Genomic DNA, 15,880 nt, shown 5'->3' with positions numbered 1-15,880 from the left:
ATCATTGCTTAAATATCATAAAGATACATTTATCTAATTATTCTAAATATTGAATAATAATCTTGACAAAAAGGAGTGCATTAGTCATGATAGGTATATATTTCAGATATTACATTCCACATAGGACTAGAATGAATGCAAGGTGTTTGGCCATATCAACAGGAAGGAATATTTACTTTTCAACTCTTCTATAACTGTATAAGCCTTATTAGCTTCATCTGAAGGAGCAAACAACATATGCTTGTGGAATATAAATCATAACATTTACACATGTCACGTTGACCAATGTTAGATAGCATATACTGTATAAATTTCAGACACGTATCCCCAAGTATTCTTAAACGGCATAATATCCTCAATAAAAGGACACATACATTTATCAACAATGTACACCTGCATATTAATTGACATCATGTGAAATAAAAATGAATAAAGCTGTTAATGTTTTGAAAATAAACAGCTATTAAAACAATTTTGAAATATATTTTCTAATTTTGATTAGAAAAATATATGCATATTTATGAGATGGAAATCACACTTAAGAAAGTGCTTCATACAAAAAAATTAGATATTATATATCTGGAAATAATTTAAAAAGAAAAATACTTATTAATGCTTGCGGCGGGATTTGACCTTTGGAGGAGAGGTACTTGGGATGGAAGTGTGGCGTCTTGGGCGACGCACACCAGCTGACTGGGAGGCTAAAACATGCGATTCAGGGTCCTGCAGGGAGATAACGGAGGATGCGAGTGAGGAGGGAGTTTGCGGCCTATCTGCAAGCTTCTCCACTGCCTCTGCCAGGCGGACGAGTGTGGCATTATGTATGTCCATCTGGCTCTGTAGCCTCCTGAAATCATGCTGCTGCTGGAGCCTAGTAAGTCTAAGCTCCCTGTGAATGAGCCTCAGTAGAGCATCCTGCTGGGACTGTGCGGGGATATTGGATTCCATGGGGGGCACTTGTGGCTGTATAGGTGTCTCTGGCACATATTCCTGGCTCTGTGTGAGGTTGTCGTCACTCAGTCTTGGGGACTGTGTGGGTGGCTCAATATCCAATTGAGGACAGACATTGGTGGGGGGGGGGTGGTGATTGTTGTTGTGGTGGTAGTGGTGGCGGCATTTGTTGTGCCATGGGAGGGTGCTGAATCTGTTGTTGAGGTGGCATATAGTACATATGCTGCGGTGGAGGATGCATCTGCTGATGCTGTGGTGATGAAGGAGGCATCTGCCGATGCTATGGTGGTGGAGGATGCATCTGATAATGCTGTGGTGGTGGAGGATGCATCTGATAATGCTGTGGTGGTGGAGGATGCATCTGATAATGCTGTGGTGGTGGAGGATGCATCTGATAATGCTGTGGTGGTGGAGGCTGCATCTGATGATATGTCCTCCCAGATGAATATGGGGATGGGCCAGGAACATTTTCAACCTCATAGGCCAGTGGCTGTTGCTCATCTCCTTCAAGTATGCTGAGGTAGGAGTATCCAGCTTCAATAACATCCCCCTCCTCCTCCTCACTGAATTCCGGAACATCACTGGCCTCCGGTCTTGTTGAGGACTCATACTCATGTTCCAATTCTGAAAAATAAATTGTAATTATAAATTAATCTGATGAAACATCTAACATTTGAAAATCAAATTTATAGATATAGATATAGTTTTATATATATATATATATATATATATATATATATATATATATATATATATATATATATATATATATATATATATATATATATATTATTTCTGTATGAACTTAAACATATTTAACCAGAGGTGTATATTTAAAGATTGTGCCTCCAAGCGACTCTTTGTATTACACATAGTCCATATATATGATATAGATAGAAAGAATTTAAATCTATACCCTTGCTTGTTTGAGCAGATAGCCACTCCAGAAATCAGGATGAATATATCCACTACAACTATGTTAAGATGCCATTAAAGGGGCAATGAAGTACAAATTAAACTTTCATGATTCAGACAGAGCATGCAAATTTAGTCAACATTTTATATTTTACTCCTATTATCATATTTTCTTCCTTCTCTTGGTATCTTTATTTGAGAAGCAAGAATGTAAAGCTTAAGAGCCAGACAATTTTTGTTTCAGAACCTGGGTTGCTGTTGCTTATTGGGTGGCTAAATGTAGCCACCAATCACGAGCGCTAGCCAGGGTTCTGAACCAAAAATGCAAAGTCTCCATAGCTTACATTCCTACTTTTTCAAATAAAGATACCAAGAGAACAAAGAAATATTGATAATAGTAGTACATTAGAGAGTTGCTTAAAATTGCTGCTCTATCTGAATCATGAAATAAAAACATTGGGTTTACTATCACTTTAAGTTACTGTGCAAATTAGACTTTGAACCATGTAAAACATTACTTGTACTAATCCTACCTAGGTATGTTTTCCATTGATGCTTGAACACAATTGATTACTAAACATATATAATATATGAACATTCTATATTCTGTATTACACATGTGTATGATTACATTTATATTTTAAAAAACAAAGCCGATATATATTTCTGATGTTAACATATATTTGTTAGAAATAAAACATTTATTACATATGATATTTAATATTCACCTTCATGGACCTCTTCAGCTGGCACTGACGTGTCCATTGTCCCCTTACATCCTAGGACAGATTCATCTGAGATGACATTGGCCATCATCTCCTCCCATGACCTTAGGTGTATTCTCTTGCTAGGACCACCACCTGTCCCACGTGCATATTTGGCCTGCTGTGCCAGCTTAGCTTTGGTTTCCCTCCTGCAGTCATGATAGCGGTGTTTAATGCTGGCAGTAGAACGATTACGTCCTAAGCAGCTGACTGCCACTCGAATCTCCTCCCACAGCTTATTCCGGACAGCCGGCCTCAGGTTAGGGTTCTCCAGCTGAGCTGCCCTCTCCAAGTATGCCTCAACAAGAGCCTCCTTCTCCTCCTCAGAGTACCTCTCCTCTCTTAGCCTGCCCTTCACACCTGAAGGGCCAGCAGACACAGACTCTCCCTCCTGTGACTGGGGACCAGCCCTCTCTACCTCCTCTGTCCCTGCAGGCTGTGACAGGCTACCACCAGCCCCACCCCCAGTTGCCACAGTCTGCCCCACTTTCCCTTTTCTTTTTGTGCCTAGCTGAGGCTGACTCCTCCTCACTCCTCCCACCTCCATTCCTCTTCCACCCTCTCTCCTTCCCTCCTCTGCCAGGGTTTGAGGAAGGACAAATCCTCCACCCAAACCTCGGCCCCTATTCCTGCCCATACTACTCCCTACTTCCCCCCTCCCCCTCCCTCTATCCACCCTCACCACTGCCCTCCCCCTAGCCACCCCCTTCCCAACTCCACTAGGCCTATCCATCCCTTTCTCCTTCCTCCCTAACTCTAACCTAACACTAAAGTCCCTAGCTTACCTAACTACACTAATTCACCTAACTAAACCCTAAATTAAATATCCTCAAAACTAACTACCTAACCTATCTAGACCCTAACTATCTCTATTCTATATCCCTCAAAATAAAAATAAAATGTGGGGGTGAAAATAAACAAAGGGATGTAAATGAAAAAGGAAAAACTAAGGAGGATTAGAACAAAATTATAGAAAAATAATAAGGGATGCAAATTAAGAAAGGGGTGAGCTATATAGTCAAATGAAACAAAAAATATGGGATGTTAAAAAAAAAAAAATAGGATGGGCAAAATGTATATATAAAAATACAAGTTATATAGTGAGGAAGGGAAGGGTAGTCAAAGGGGGGATGGGAAGTGGAATAAGGGGATTAATGAAAGGAGTAATAAAGGAAGATGGGGATATGGGGGTTAATGAAAAAAAAAAATGTGAATGTGTTTGTATCAAATAAAAGTGTGTATGTGTGTGTGTGTGTATTTGTGTGTATAAACTAATGTGTGTTAATTAACTAATGTATGGATGTGTGTGTGTGTGTTCCTAATATTATATGAGGCCTACAATAAGAATATATGAAAATCAAATATCAAACTCTCCACTAACTCTCAAACAACTCTCAAAAACCCAAAACTCCTACCAACGCAACTAGCTCCCGTGTCTTTCTCTCTAGAGGCGATCACAGGTAAAGAGCGCAGGCGCAAACCGTTATTCTTATAGACAGAGGTCGGGTTACCATGGCAATGCACTTGTTATGGCGCGCTTTTCGACAAATCCGACATCGGTTGGCAACGCAAACTTACGTACGGCCGAAAAGAGCGACTGCGCGCAACACGCTAATCTTTTCAATGGAAACCTGGTACTAAAATGGAGCCGTAAATTACTTTTAGCTGTCGTCCGCTTCGGTAGCTTACGGCTCCATTTTTAACGACTCAATGGAAGCGAGGCCTGAGTTGGTGAATTACAAAATTACCCATTCAATTTAATTTTGTAATTTCATTTTGTATTGAATTATATTTTTTAATCATTTAAATTGCAATGTTTATATAATGTTACTACAGTTAAATTTTACTCATGGGCACAGTTGATATCTTTTATATTTAGCCATGTATTAATATTGCATATCCTTTAATATGAAACCAGTAAATGTATTATTGCTTTTTTTTTTTTTCTTAATGAAGGATAAGTGAAAATGCCAGTATATATTCTTCAACCAAGGACAGCACGTACTATTCAGGGAGTGTTGCCAAGCTGAGATCATACAAGTGATGCTTTGTAACCTCTCCACCGCCTCTTACTTTGCAGAGATAAATCACCCCAAACTCGCTTGTTCAGGGCAATCAACATGCCCTCTTCTTGTGTGATCAATCGCTTGTGCAATAGAAAATACAAGCATCAGATATATACAGTATCTGCTGCCTGTTCACCTGACAGGTTCCCAAGTTTACCATCCGTACAATAATACATGGAACCTCAATAGGTTAAGCATGTTATTTTGGAAAAATCACAATCATGCAAAGAGTTATTCAAATTATGTTTTTTTTTTTAATGGAATGAAATACCACTGGATAAACTAAGCAAAAACAAAGTTGTTTCCATTTTGGGCAACTATATGACAGTTAATTGATTCAACTTTGATGTCTTTGTATCATTTTCAAAGTGTTAATATTAACATTTTTGCAGAAATGTGTTTGCCATCTTAAATTAACAATCTAATGATGGTATTTTAGTTATGTCAAATTATCTTAGTGCAAAGTATTGGTGGTGCTTAAAGGGACAGTCTAGGCCAAAATAAACTTTCATGATTCAGATAGAGAATGTAATTTTAAACAATTTTCCAATTTACTTTTATCACCAATTTTGCTTTGTTCTCTTGATATTCTTAGTTGAAAGCTTAACCTAGGAGGTTCAGATGCTAATTTCTTAGACCTTGAAGCCCACCTCTTTCAGATTGCATTTTCACAGTTTTTCACCACTAGAGGGTGTTAGTTCACGTATTTCATATAGATAACACTGTGCTCGTGCACGAGAAGTTATCTGGGAGCAGGCACTGATTGGCTAGACTGCAAGTCTGTCAAAAGAACTGAAAAAGGGGCAGTTTGCAGAGGCTTAGATACAAGATAATCACAGAGGTTAAAAGTATATTATTATAACTGTGTTAGTTATGCAAAACTGGGAAATGGGTAATAAAGGGATTATCTATCTTTTAAAGCAATAAAAATTCTGGTGTAGACTGTCCCTTTAAACAGTGCAAAACAGCTAGCAAACACAATAACCAGGTTTTCCTATGGATTTCTACCATACTAGAATCCCTTAAAATATGCAACCAAAAAGATTAGAAGGTACTCCGTGCAGTTATTCCAATTCACTGGACAGGTTCATTCCATAATTGTTATTTCTAAAGAAAGTTATTATGCATATCATTTTAAGCAAATCAACTTAATAAATAGTCAACACTAATTAAATAAATAAAAATACAATGAATTGGCATAAATGAAGACCTGAGATGTATTTGATTCACCCAATGCATAGTTGCTCAAAATGACAGAGCATATACTTTTTTTTTGCAGTGAAATGATTTTTGAATAGCAATGGTTATTGCTGCAGATTCCCTGTAACAAGTGAAAGCCTTAGAACTGCTAATAGTGCAAATCCTGAAAATGTTAAGACATAATATGGTTACTTGGCTGTAAATATAAGGTCATGAATTCTATTAAGATCCTATATCTCTGTCTTTATTTTTACATGGTAGCAGTCAGACTGGACAGAACACTTTAAACCAGGTCATTCAGGCTAATGGAGAGATAAAAAAAAGTGTAAGGTTGGCAAGTTTTAGAAGTACAAATTGCAAAAGTATCTCAGTAAAAACATAAGTCCAGATAACTGAAGTATAAATATGCTTTATTAGGCTTGTTATAATAATTGTTCTTCAAAACTAAAAAAAGGATCATTATCATATTTATAAACTACTGAAAAATGAACTATTTTACTACAGAGCCTAATCAGAGACGCAGATAAAGGAAAAATCAAGAAAATGTCTAATACAATTTTACACTTTTTTTACCTGTCTATAATTTATTTTTTTTGACAGATCATATCTATTCGAGACTACTTCCCAAAAATTCTTGGTCCAACCGCTTTTGATCAGTATATTGGCACTTATAAAGGATATGATGAAAATATAAATCCTTCAATATCAAATATATTTTCAACAGCTGCATTTCGTTTTGGGCATGCAACAGTTCCACCCATAGTACACAGGTTAGACTCAGAATATAAAGAGCTTTCAAAATACCAAAGCCTGCCACTAAATGAAGTCTTCTTTCGTCCATGGAGAATTATTAAAGAAGGTATTTATAATTACAATGTATAGTGAAGAAATATTTTATCATTTGCCAAATAATTTAATTGCTTTAATTATACTATACCTACAATATAATTATGATATCTGAAATTGAAAGTTATTGAATAATTTTAATAAAATAAAAATAATTTTGTTAAAATATAAAAAGTAAAAAAACAAGTTATCACCATTCCACATTAATCTTTATATTCAGTTTTGCACAACAGAATTAAATATTAAAAATAAAGTAGTCAAAATTAGACTTTTGTTGTGCCGAACAGCATTCAATTGAAAATGCAACCCAATATTTACAAAAAAAGATATGACTTAAATAATTTATTATGGTTCAGATTACGATTGGAGTGGCAATTTGCACTAGTGTTCGAGCGTTAAAACCGCTAGGAGCAATTTTTTGCGCTTGGAGATTTGTGTTCATATTACAAGACTTCAAAGGAGCTGAAAAAGTTGAAAAAATCTCCGTAAGTCACTCAAACACAATCACAGTTATTTAAAATAGCAACATAAGAAGATAATATTGTATATTTCATAATCCAATATTCTTCACATAGCAGAATGTGTTCTATTTATTAGACATGTGCACTTAGTTTCGGCCGAATTTTCATTTTCGGTCGAATTGTGGCCGATTTGAAGATTCAAATGCATCCAATCTGAATTTTCAGATCCATTATTCATATTCAGAATTTTTCATTGTTCTAATCTAAACTGCAGTTCCCCGACATCGCCGACACTAACTAAATCACTAAATAAAGCTATTAACCCCTAAACTGCCATTCCCCGATATCGCCAAATCAACTAAATCACTAAATAATGCTATTAACCCCTAAACCGCCATTCCCCGACATTGTCAACACTAACTAAACCTATTAACCCCTAAACCACACTTCTCCGACATCGCCAACACTAACTAAACCTATTAACCCCTAAACCACCGTTCCCAAACATCACCAACATTAACTAAACCTATTAACCCCTAAACCGCCGTTCTCAAACATTGCCAACACTAACTAAACCTATTAACCCCTAAACCGCTGGCCCCCACAGTGCAACAAAATATACCTATGTTAAAGTTACAATTATTAACTAACTACCTATTTAAAAATAAATACAAACTTACCTGTGAAATAAAAATAAAACCTAAGCTAGCTACAATATAACTATTTACTAACTACCTAGTTAAAATAATACAAACTTACTTGTGAAAAAAAAAAAAAAACTATGCTTACACTAATAAAACCTAACAAGAAAAGTGTCCGTGCTTCAAATAAACTGTATATATTTTGAGTTGCAAACATCCCCGGATGAGAATAGCATACATATTATATAAATACATACAAGCTGAAACGGGCTTAATGGAGATTGGTTTTCTTACTCATAACCCCTCCGCTCCGCTTGCACTGTTTAGCTCGTATGGCCCCTTCTTCTTGCGGGTTCAAAAAGGTCAGCCAATCAACTGCCAAATTGTGACAGGAGAGCCCTATGGGAAAAGTAAAATAGGTAGACACAGAGGCACCAATATGGCCTAGTAACGTCTATACAAATAATCCTTCAATAGAATGTGAAATGGTACTCACAAGGGTGAAGCACCCAATGGTGCAGGTGATGCAGACTTTATCAATTAGCAGTGGTCAAGCGTGTCAAGTACTTGGTATAATAAGCAGCAACCCGGAAGTCAGTTCCGATGAGTGACAAAACATAACCCACATAGCCTAGTACAGTTTGAACAAGCAAATGTGCATTTATTGGTCAAACTTACAACTAGGAGCGCACCTCCAGGTGCAGTAAAGGCAAGCTGGGACCTCTCAGTCACCCAGTAGACTGTGCTCAGGCGTAGGAAGAGTCCACTCACCAGCCACACAATGTGCCAAAAGAAAATCCTCAGGATAGCAGCAAGTGTATCATTAAAACAAGATAATATTAAAAACAAAGGTAGACAAAATAGAGGGGTGGTGTGAGTGCTAACTAAATGGTGTGTGCTTAAATCCCTAGGTAGTCTAGTAAATCTCCATATACAGACTGTAAGTGAAAAATATATAAAGGATGGTGGGATAAGCACTCCAAAGTGGAGCTAACCAGTAGTAATCAAAAAATATGTATACAAAAATATTAATATATATAAGAAAAGGAAAAAATGGAAAAGGTAGTAACAATTATATAAATTGAATGAAAAGTATATATCAGCAATATGTAAATACCGTTGTGCATATTTAAGCAGTTAAAAATATATATATATGATGCCAGCATCAGTGAAATAAAATAATGCTAAAAAAATTTTTTTCATATAAAATAAATCGATAATATTTCTAAGAACAATTGGTAATAAAGTCTCAAGATAGTAATATACCAATATGGGAAATTAATAAGTGACAATAATATCAACCTAACTAGGCATAAAAAAGTGATGTTATTGCAATGATCACAAAAAATGCTTGTACATATAGTATTAGTAAATGAACATGTAGGATCCAAACAGCTTTAAGACCCAGAGCGAATGATAGATGTGTCCGATATGTTGTCCGTTAGAAACAACTATGAGTGAAGAGCCGTGAGTTGTGACGTCACGTCACCTGACTTGTAGGAATCCTCCAATCGTAACAACCAGACTGAACACAGTGATATTTTTGAAAAATTATCAGTTGAAAATAGAAACTTTATGTTAATCTGTAATTTTTAGCAGCAATACTTGCAAATATCTGGTGATTTTCCTCAGAATGTGTAGCAGATTTTGTCTCTCAGCTGTTCGAAACAGCACAATGTTGATCCGTCCTTTATAATCCGTCTTCCATCTGGAAAAGGCTCCAAGCAGTCTATTGTCCTCTGTTTAATGGTAGTATAAAGATTTTGCGAGAGGAGTGATGCTATAATAGGAGCGGGATATAACAAACAGGCACACAGGAATTAGTCATATATCTATCTCGGTGTATGTTCAGAAAGGTAGAAATGAACCTGTTTAAGTGCCGCAGGAGAGGAATAGGAATAGGAAGGCTACAATTAGCGTTGAGAGTGTTGCACACAGGAATTATTCATATCTCTCTCTCTATATATATGTCATAGAGATTGAAATGAAACTGTGAGCTGCAACATATGACACAAAGTGTGAATAAGTATCCAAATGAGAGTAAGTAAATCTACGCGTTTCGGCAGTATCAACTGCCTTTATCAAGATTATTAAAAACAAAGCAATGCGTTTCTCAACCGTTCAAAGGCTGTATTGTATAGCCTGAGGAAACAGTCTTTCATTGGCTGAGAAACGCATTGCTTTGTTTTTAATAAAATCTTGTTTTAATGATACACTTGCTGCTATCCTGAGGATTTTCTTTTGGCACATTGTGTGGCTGGTGAGTGGACTCTTCCTATGCCTGAGCATAGTCTACTGGGCGACTGAGAGGTCCCAGCTTGCCTTTACTGCACCTGGAGGTTCGCTCCTAATTGTAAGTTTAACCAATAAATGCACCTTTGCTTGTTCAAACTGTGCTAGGTTATGGGGGGTATGTTTTGTCACTCATAGGAACTGACTTCTGGGTTGCTGCTTATTATACCAAGTACTTGACACGCTGGCACAAAGTGAGCTGGACCACTGCTAATTAATCCAGTCTGCGTCACCTGCACCATTTGGTGCTTCATCCTTGTGAGTACCATTTCACATTCTATTGAAGGATTATTTGTATAGACGTTACTAGGCCATATTGGTGCCCCAACATAGATAATCCTGTTGCATGGGTTACACTGGGGCATGAAGCAGGCACTGTAGCATGTGTGAGTCTAACATTTAAACTCTTTTAACCCTTTGAGTGCTAAGCACTTTCACACCTGGGTGCTAAGCTGTTTAAAGGTTTTTTTATTTTTATTTTTAGAAATATTTTTTAACGTTTTCTTTTTTTCACATCCCAAGACTTACACTGTTGGAAAGGTTAGGTGATTACCTTTCCAACAGTGGTTCTTTGGGGTCTGTAGCTGCTTAGATGCCTGAGGTACAGACTTCTAAGCAGCATGCCCCCTTTTCCTATACTTAACATTGTCATTTCTCCAACATAGGTGTGTCCGGTCCACGGCGTCATCCTTACTTGTGGGATATTCTCTTCCCCAACAGGAAATGGCAAAGAGCCCAGCAAAGCTGGTCACATGATCCCTCCTAGGCTCCGCCTACCCCAGTCATTCTCTTTGCCGTTGTACAGGCAACATCTCCACGGAGATGGCTTAGAGTTTTTTAGTGTTTAACTGTAGTTTTTTATTATTCAATCAAGAGTTTGTTATTTTGAAATAGTGCTGGTATGTACTATTTACTCAGAAACAGAAAAGAGATGAAGATTTCTGTTTGTATGAGGAAAATGATTTTAGCAACCGTAACTAAAATCCATGGCTGTTCCACACAGGACTGTCGAGAGCAATTAACTTCAGTTGGGGGAACAGTGTGCAGTCTCTTGCTGCTTGAGGTATGACACATTCTAACAAGACGATGTAATGCTGGAAGCTGTCATTTTCCCTATGGGATCCGGTAAGCCATATTTATTACGATCGTAAATAAGGGCTTTACAAGGGCTTATTTAGACTGTAGACTTTTCTGGGCTAAATCGATTCATTATTAGCACATATTTAGCCTTGAGGAATCATTTTATCTGGGTATTTTGATATAATAATATCGGCAGGCACTGTATTAGACACCTTATTTCTTAGGGGCTTTCCCAAAGCATAAGCAGAGTCTCATTTTCGCGCCGGTGTGGCGCACTTGTTTTTGAGAGGCATGGCATGCAGTCGCATGTGAGAGGAGCTCTGATACTTAGAAAAGACTTTCTGAAGGCGTCATTTGGTATCGTATTCCCCTTTGGGCTTGGTTGGGTCTCAGCAAAGCAGATACCAGGGACTGTAAAGGGGTTAAAGCTTATAACGGCTCCGGTTCCGTTATTTTAAGGGTTAAAGCTTCCAAATTTGGTGTGCAATATTTTTAAGGCTTTAAGACACTGTGGTGAAAATTTGGTGATTTTTGAACAATTCCTTCATGTTTTTTCGCAATTGCAGTAACAAAGTGTGTTCAGTTTAAAATTTAAAGTGACAGTAACGGTTTTATTTTAAAACGTTTTTTGTACTTTCTTATCAAGTTTATGCCTGTCTAACATGTCTGAACTACCAGATAGACTGTGTTCTGAATGTGGGGAAGCCAGAATTCCTATTCATTTAAATAAATGTGATTTATGTGATAATGACAATGATGCCCAAGATGATTCCTCAAGTGAGGGGAGTAAGCATGGTACTGCATCATTCCCTCCTTCGTCTACACGAGTCTTGCCCACTCAGGAGGCCCCTAGTACATCTAGCGCGCCAATACTCCTTACTATGCAACAATTAACGGCTGTAATGGATAATTCTGTCAAAAACATTTTAGCCAAAATGAACCCTTGTCAGCGTAAGCGTGGCTGCTCTGTTTTAGTTACTGAAGAGCATGACGACGCTGATATTAATATCTCTGAAGGGCCCCTAATCCAATTTGAGGGGGCCAGGGAGGTTTTGTCTGAGGGAGAAATTACTGATTCAGGGAACATTTCTCATCAGGCTGAATCTGATGTGATTACATTTAAATTTAAGTTGGAACATCTCCGCATTTTGCTTAAGGAGGTATTATCCACCCTGGATGATTGTGAAAAGTTGGTCATTCCAGAGAAACTATGTAAAATGGACAAGTTCCTAGAGGTGCCGGGGCTCCCAGAAGCTTTTCCTATACCCAAGCGGGTGGCGGACATTGTTAATAAAGAATGGGAAAGGCCCGGTATTCCTTTCGTCCCTCCCCCCATATTTAAAAAATTGTTTCCTATGGTCGACCCCAGAAAGGACTTATGGCAGTCAGTCCCCAAGGTCGAGGGAGCGGTTTCTACTTTAAACAAACGCACCACTATACCCATAGAGGATAGTTGTGCTTTCAAAGATCCTATGGATAAAAAATTAGAAGGTTTGCTTAAAAAGATGTTTGTTCAGCAGGGTTACCTTCTACAACCCATTTCATGCATTGTCCCTGTCACTACAGCTGCATATTTCTGGTTTGATGAACTGATTAAGGTGCTCGATAGTGATTCTCCTCCTTATGAGGAGATTATGGACAGAATCAATGCTCTCAAATTGGCTAATTCTTTCACTCTAGACGCCACCTTGCAAGTGGCTAGGTTAGCGGCTAAGAATTCTGGGTTTGCTATTGTGGCGCGCAGAGCGCTTTGGTTGAAATCTTGGTCGGCTGATGCGTCTTCCAAGAACAAGTTACTAAACATTCCTTTCAAGGGGAAAACGCTGTTTGGCCCTGACTTGAAAGAGATTATCTCTGATATCACTGGGGGTAAGGGCCACGCCCTTCCTCAGGATAGGCCTTTCAAGGCAAAAAATAGACCTAATTTTCGTCCCTTTCGTAAAAACGGACCAGCCCAAGGTGCTACGTCCTCTAAGCAAGAGGGTAATACTTCTCAAGCCAAGCCAGCTTGGAGACCAATGCAAGGCTGGAACAAGGGAAAGCAGGCCAAGAAACCTGTCACTGCTACCAAGACAGCATGAAATATTGGCCCCCGATCCGGGACCGGATCTGGTGGGGGGCAGACTCTCTCTCTTCGCTCAGGCTTGGGCAAGAGATGTTCTGGATCCTTGGGCGCTAGAAATAGTCTCCCAGGGTTATCTTCTGGAATTCAAGGGACTTCCCCCAAGGGGAAGGTTCCACAGGTCTCAGTTGTCTTCAGACCACATAAAAAGACAGGCGTTCTTACATTGTGTAGAAGACCTGTTAAAAATGGGAGTGATTCATCCTGTTCCATTAAGAGAACAAGGGATGGGGTTCTACTCCAATCTGTTCATAGTTCCCAAAAAAGAGGGAACGTTCAGACCAATCTTAGATCTCAAGATCTTAAACAAATTTCTCAAGGTCCCATCGTTCAAGATGGAAACCATTCGAACTATCCTTCCTTCCATCCAGGAAGGTCAATTCATGACCACGGTGGATTTAAAGGATGCGTATCTACATATTCCTATCCACAAGGAACATCATCGGTTCCTAAGGTTTGCATTCCTGGACAAACATTACCAGTTTGTGGCGCTTCCTTTCGGATTAGCCACTGCTCCAAGGATTTTCACAAAGGTACTAGGGTCCCTTCTAGCGGTACTAAGACCAAGGGGCATTGCAGTAGTACCTTACCTGGACGACATTCTGATTCAAGCGTCGTCCCTCCCTCGAGCAAAGGCTCACACGGACATCGTCCTGGCCTTTCTCAGATCTCACGGCTGGAAAGTGAACGTGGAAAAGAGTTCTCTATCCCCGTCAACAAGGGTTCCCTTCTTGGGAACAATTATAGACTCCTCAGAAATGAGGATTTTTCTAACAGAGGCCAGAAAGACAAAGCTTCTGGACTCTTGTCGGATACTTCATTCCGTTCCTCTTCCTTCCGTAGCTCAGTGCATGGAAGTGATCGGGTTGATGGTAGCGGCAATGGACATAGTTCCTTTTGCGCGCATTCATCTAAGACCATTACAACTGTGCATGCTCAGTCAGTGGAATGGGGACTATACAGACTTGTCTCCAAAGATACAAGTAAATCAGAGGACCAGAGACTCACTCCGTTGGTGGCTGTCCCTGGACAACCTGTCACGAGGGATGACATTCCGCAGACCAGAGTGGGTCATTGTCACGACCGACGCCAGTCTGATGGGCTGGGGCGCGGTCTGGGGATCCCTGAAAGCTCAGGGTCTTTGGTCTCGGGAAGAATCTCTTCTACCGATAAATATTCTGGAACTGAGAGCGATATTCAATGCTCTCAAGGCTTGGCCTCAGCTAGCGAGGACCAAGTTCATTCGGTTTCAATCAGACAACATGACGACTGTTGCGTACATCAACCATCAGGGGGGAACAAGGAGTTCCCTAGCGATGGAAGAAGTGACCAAGATTATTCTATGGGCGGAGTCTCACTCCTGCCACCTGTCTGCTATCCACATCCCGGGAGTGGAAAATTGGGAAGCGGATTTTCTGAGTCGTCAGACATTGCATCCGGGGGAGTGGGAACTCCATCCGGAAATCTTTGCCCAAGTCACTCAACTATGGGGCATTCCAGACATGGATCTGATGGCCTCTCGTCAGAACTTCAAAGTTCCTTGCTACGGGTCCAGATCCAGGGATCCCAAGGCGGCTCTAGTGGATGCACTAGTAGCACCTTGGACCTTCAAACTAGCTTATGTGTTCCCGCCGTTTCCTCTCATCCCCAGGCTGGTAGCCAGGATCAATCAGGAGAGGGCGTCGGTGATCTTGATAGCTCCTGCGTGGCCACGCAGGACTTGGTATGCAGATCTGGTGAATATGTCATCGGCTCCACCTTGGAAGCTACCTTTGAGACGAGACCTTCTTGTTCAGGGTCCGTTCGAACATCCGAATCTGGTTTCTCTCCAGCTGACTGCTTGGAGATTGAACGCTTGATTTTATCGAAGCGAGGTTTCTCAGATTCTGTTATCGATACTCTTGTTCAGGCCAGAAAGCCTGTAACTAGAAAGATTTACCACAAAATTTGGAAAAAATATATCTGTTGGTGTGAATCTAAAGGATTCCCTTGGGACAAGGTTAAGATTCCTAGGATTCTATCCTTTCTTCAAGAAGGATTGGAAAAAGGATTATCGGCAAGTTCCCTGAAGGGACAGATTTCTGCCTTGTCGGTGTTACTTCACAAAAAACTGGCAGCTGTGCCAGATGTTCAAGCCTTTGTTCAGGCTCTGGTTAGAATCAAGCCTGTTTACAAACCTTTGACTCCTCCTTGGAGTCTAAATTTAGTTCTTTCAGTTCTTCAGGGGGTTCCGTTTGAACCCTTACATTCCGTTGATATTAAGTTATTATCTTGGAAAGTTTTGTTTTTAGTTGCAATTTCTTCTGCTAGAAGAGTTTCAGAATTATCTGCTCTGCAGTGTTCTCCTCCTTATCTGGTGTTCCATGCAGATAAGGTGGTTTTACGTACTAAACCTGGTTTTCTTCCAAAAGTTGTTTCTAACAAAAACATTAACCAGGAGATTATCGTACCTTCTCTGTGTCCGAAACCAGTTTCAAAGAAGGAACGCTTGTTGCACAATTTGGATGTTGTTCGCGCTCTAAAATTCTATTTAGATGCTACA

At 39.4% G+C, this 15,880-nt stretch overlaps 1 protein-coding gene across 1 annotated transcript in view; it reads left to right on the top strand.

The window, feature by feature from the left end:
* The window catches only part of TPO (thyroid peroxidase), a 290,022-nt gene that overhangs the window by 100,617 nt on the left and 173,525 nt on the right, over positions 1 to 15,880 (top strand). The window contains exon 7 of the mRNA XM_053711339.1: positions 6,497 to 6,755. Coding sequence (XP_053567314.1) covers positions 6,497 to 6,755 — 259 coding nt within the window. The remainder of the gene's footprint in view (positions 1 to 6,496; positions 6,756 to 15,880) is intronic.

Source organism: Bombina bombina, chromosome 4, assembly GCF_027579735.1.
Source record: "Bombina bombina isolate aBomBom1 chromosome 4, aBomBom1.pri, whole genome shotgun sequence".
Lineage (NCBI taxonomy): Eukaryota > Metazoa > Chordata > Amphibia > Anura > Bombinatoridae > Bombina > Bombina bombina.
Note: the sequence above shows the minus strand (reverse complement) of the source record. Positions and strands in the feature narration are given on the sequence as shown.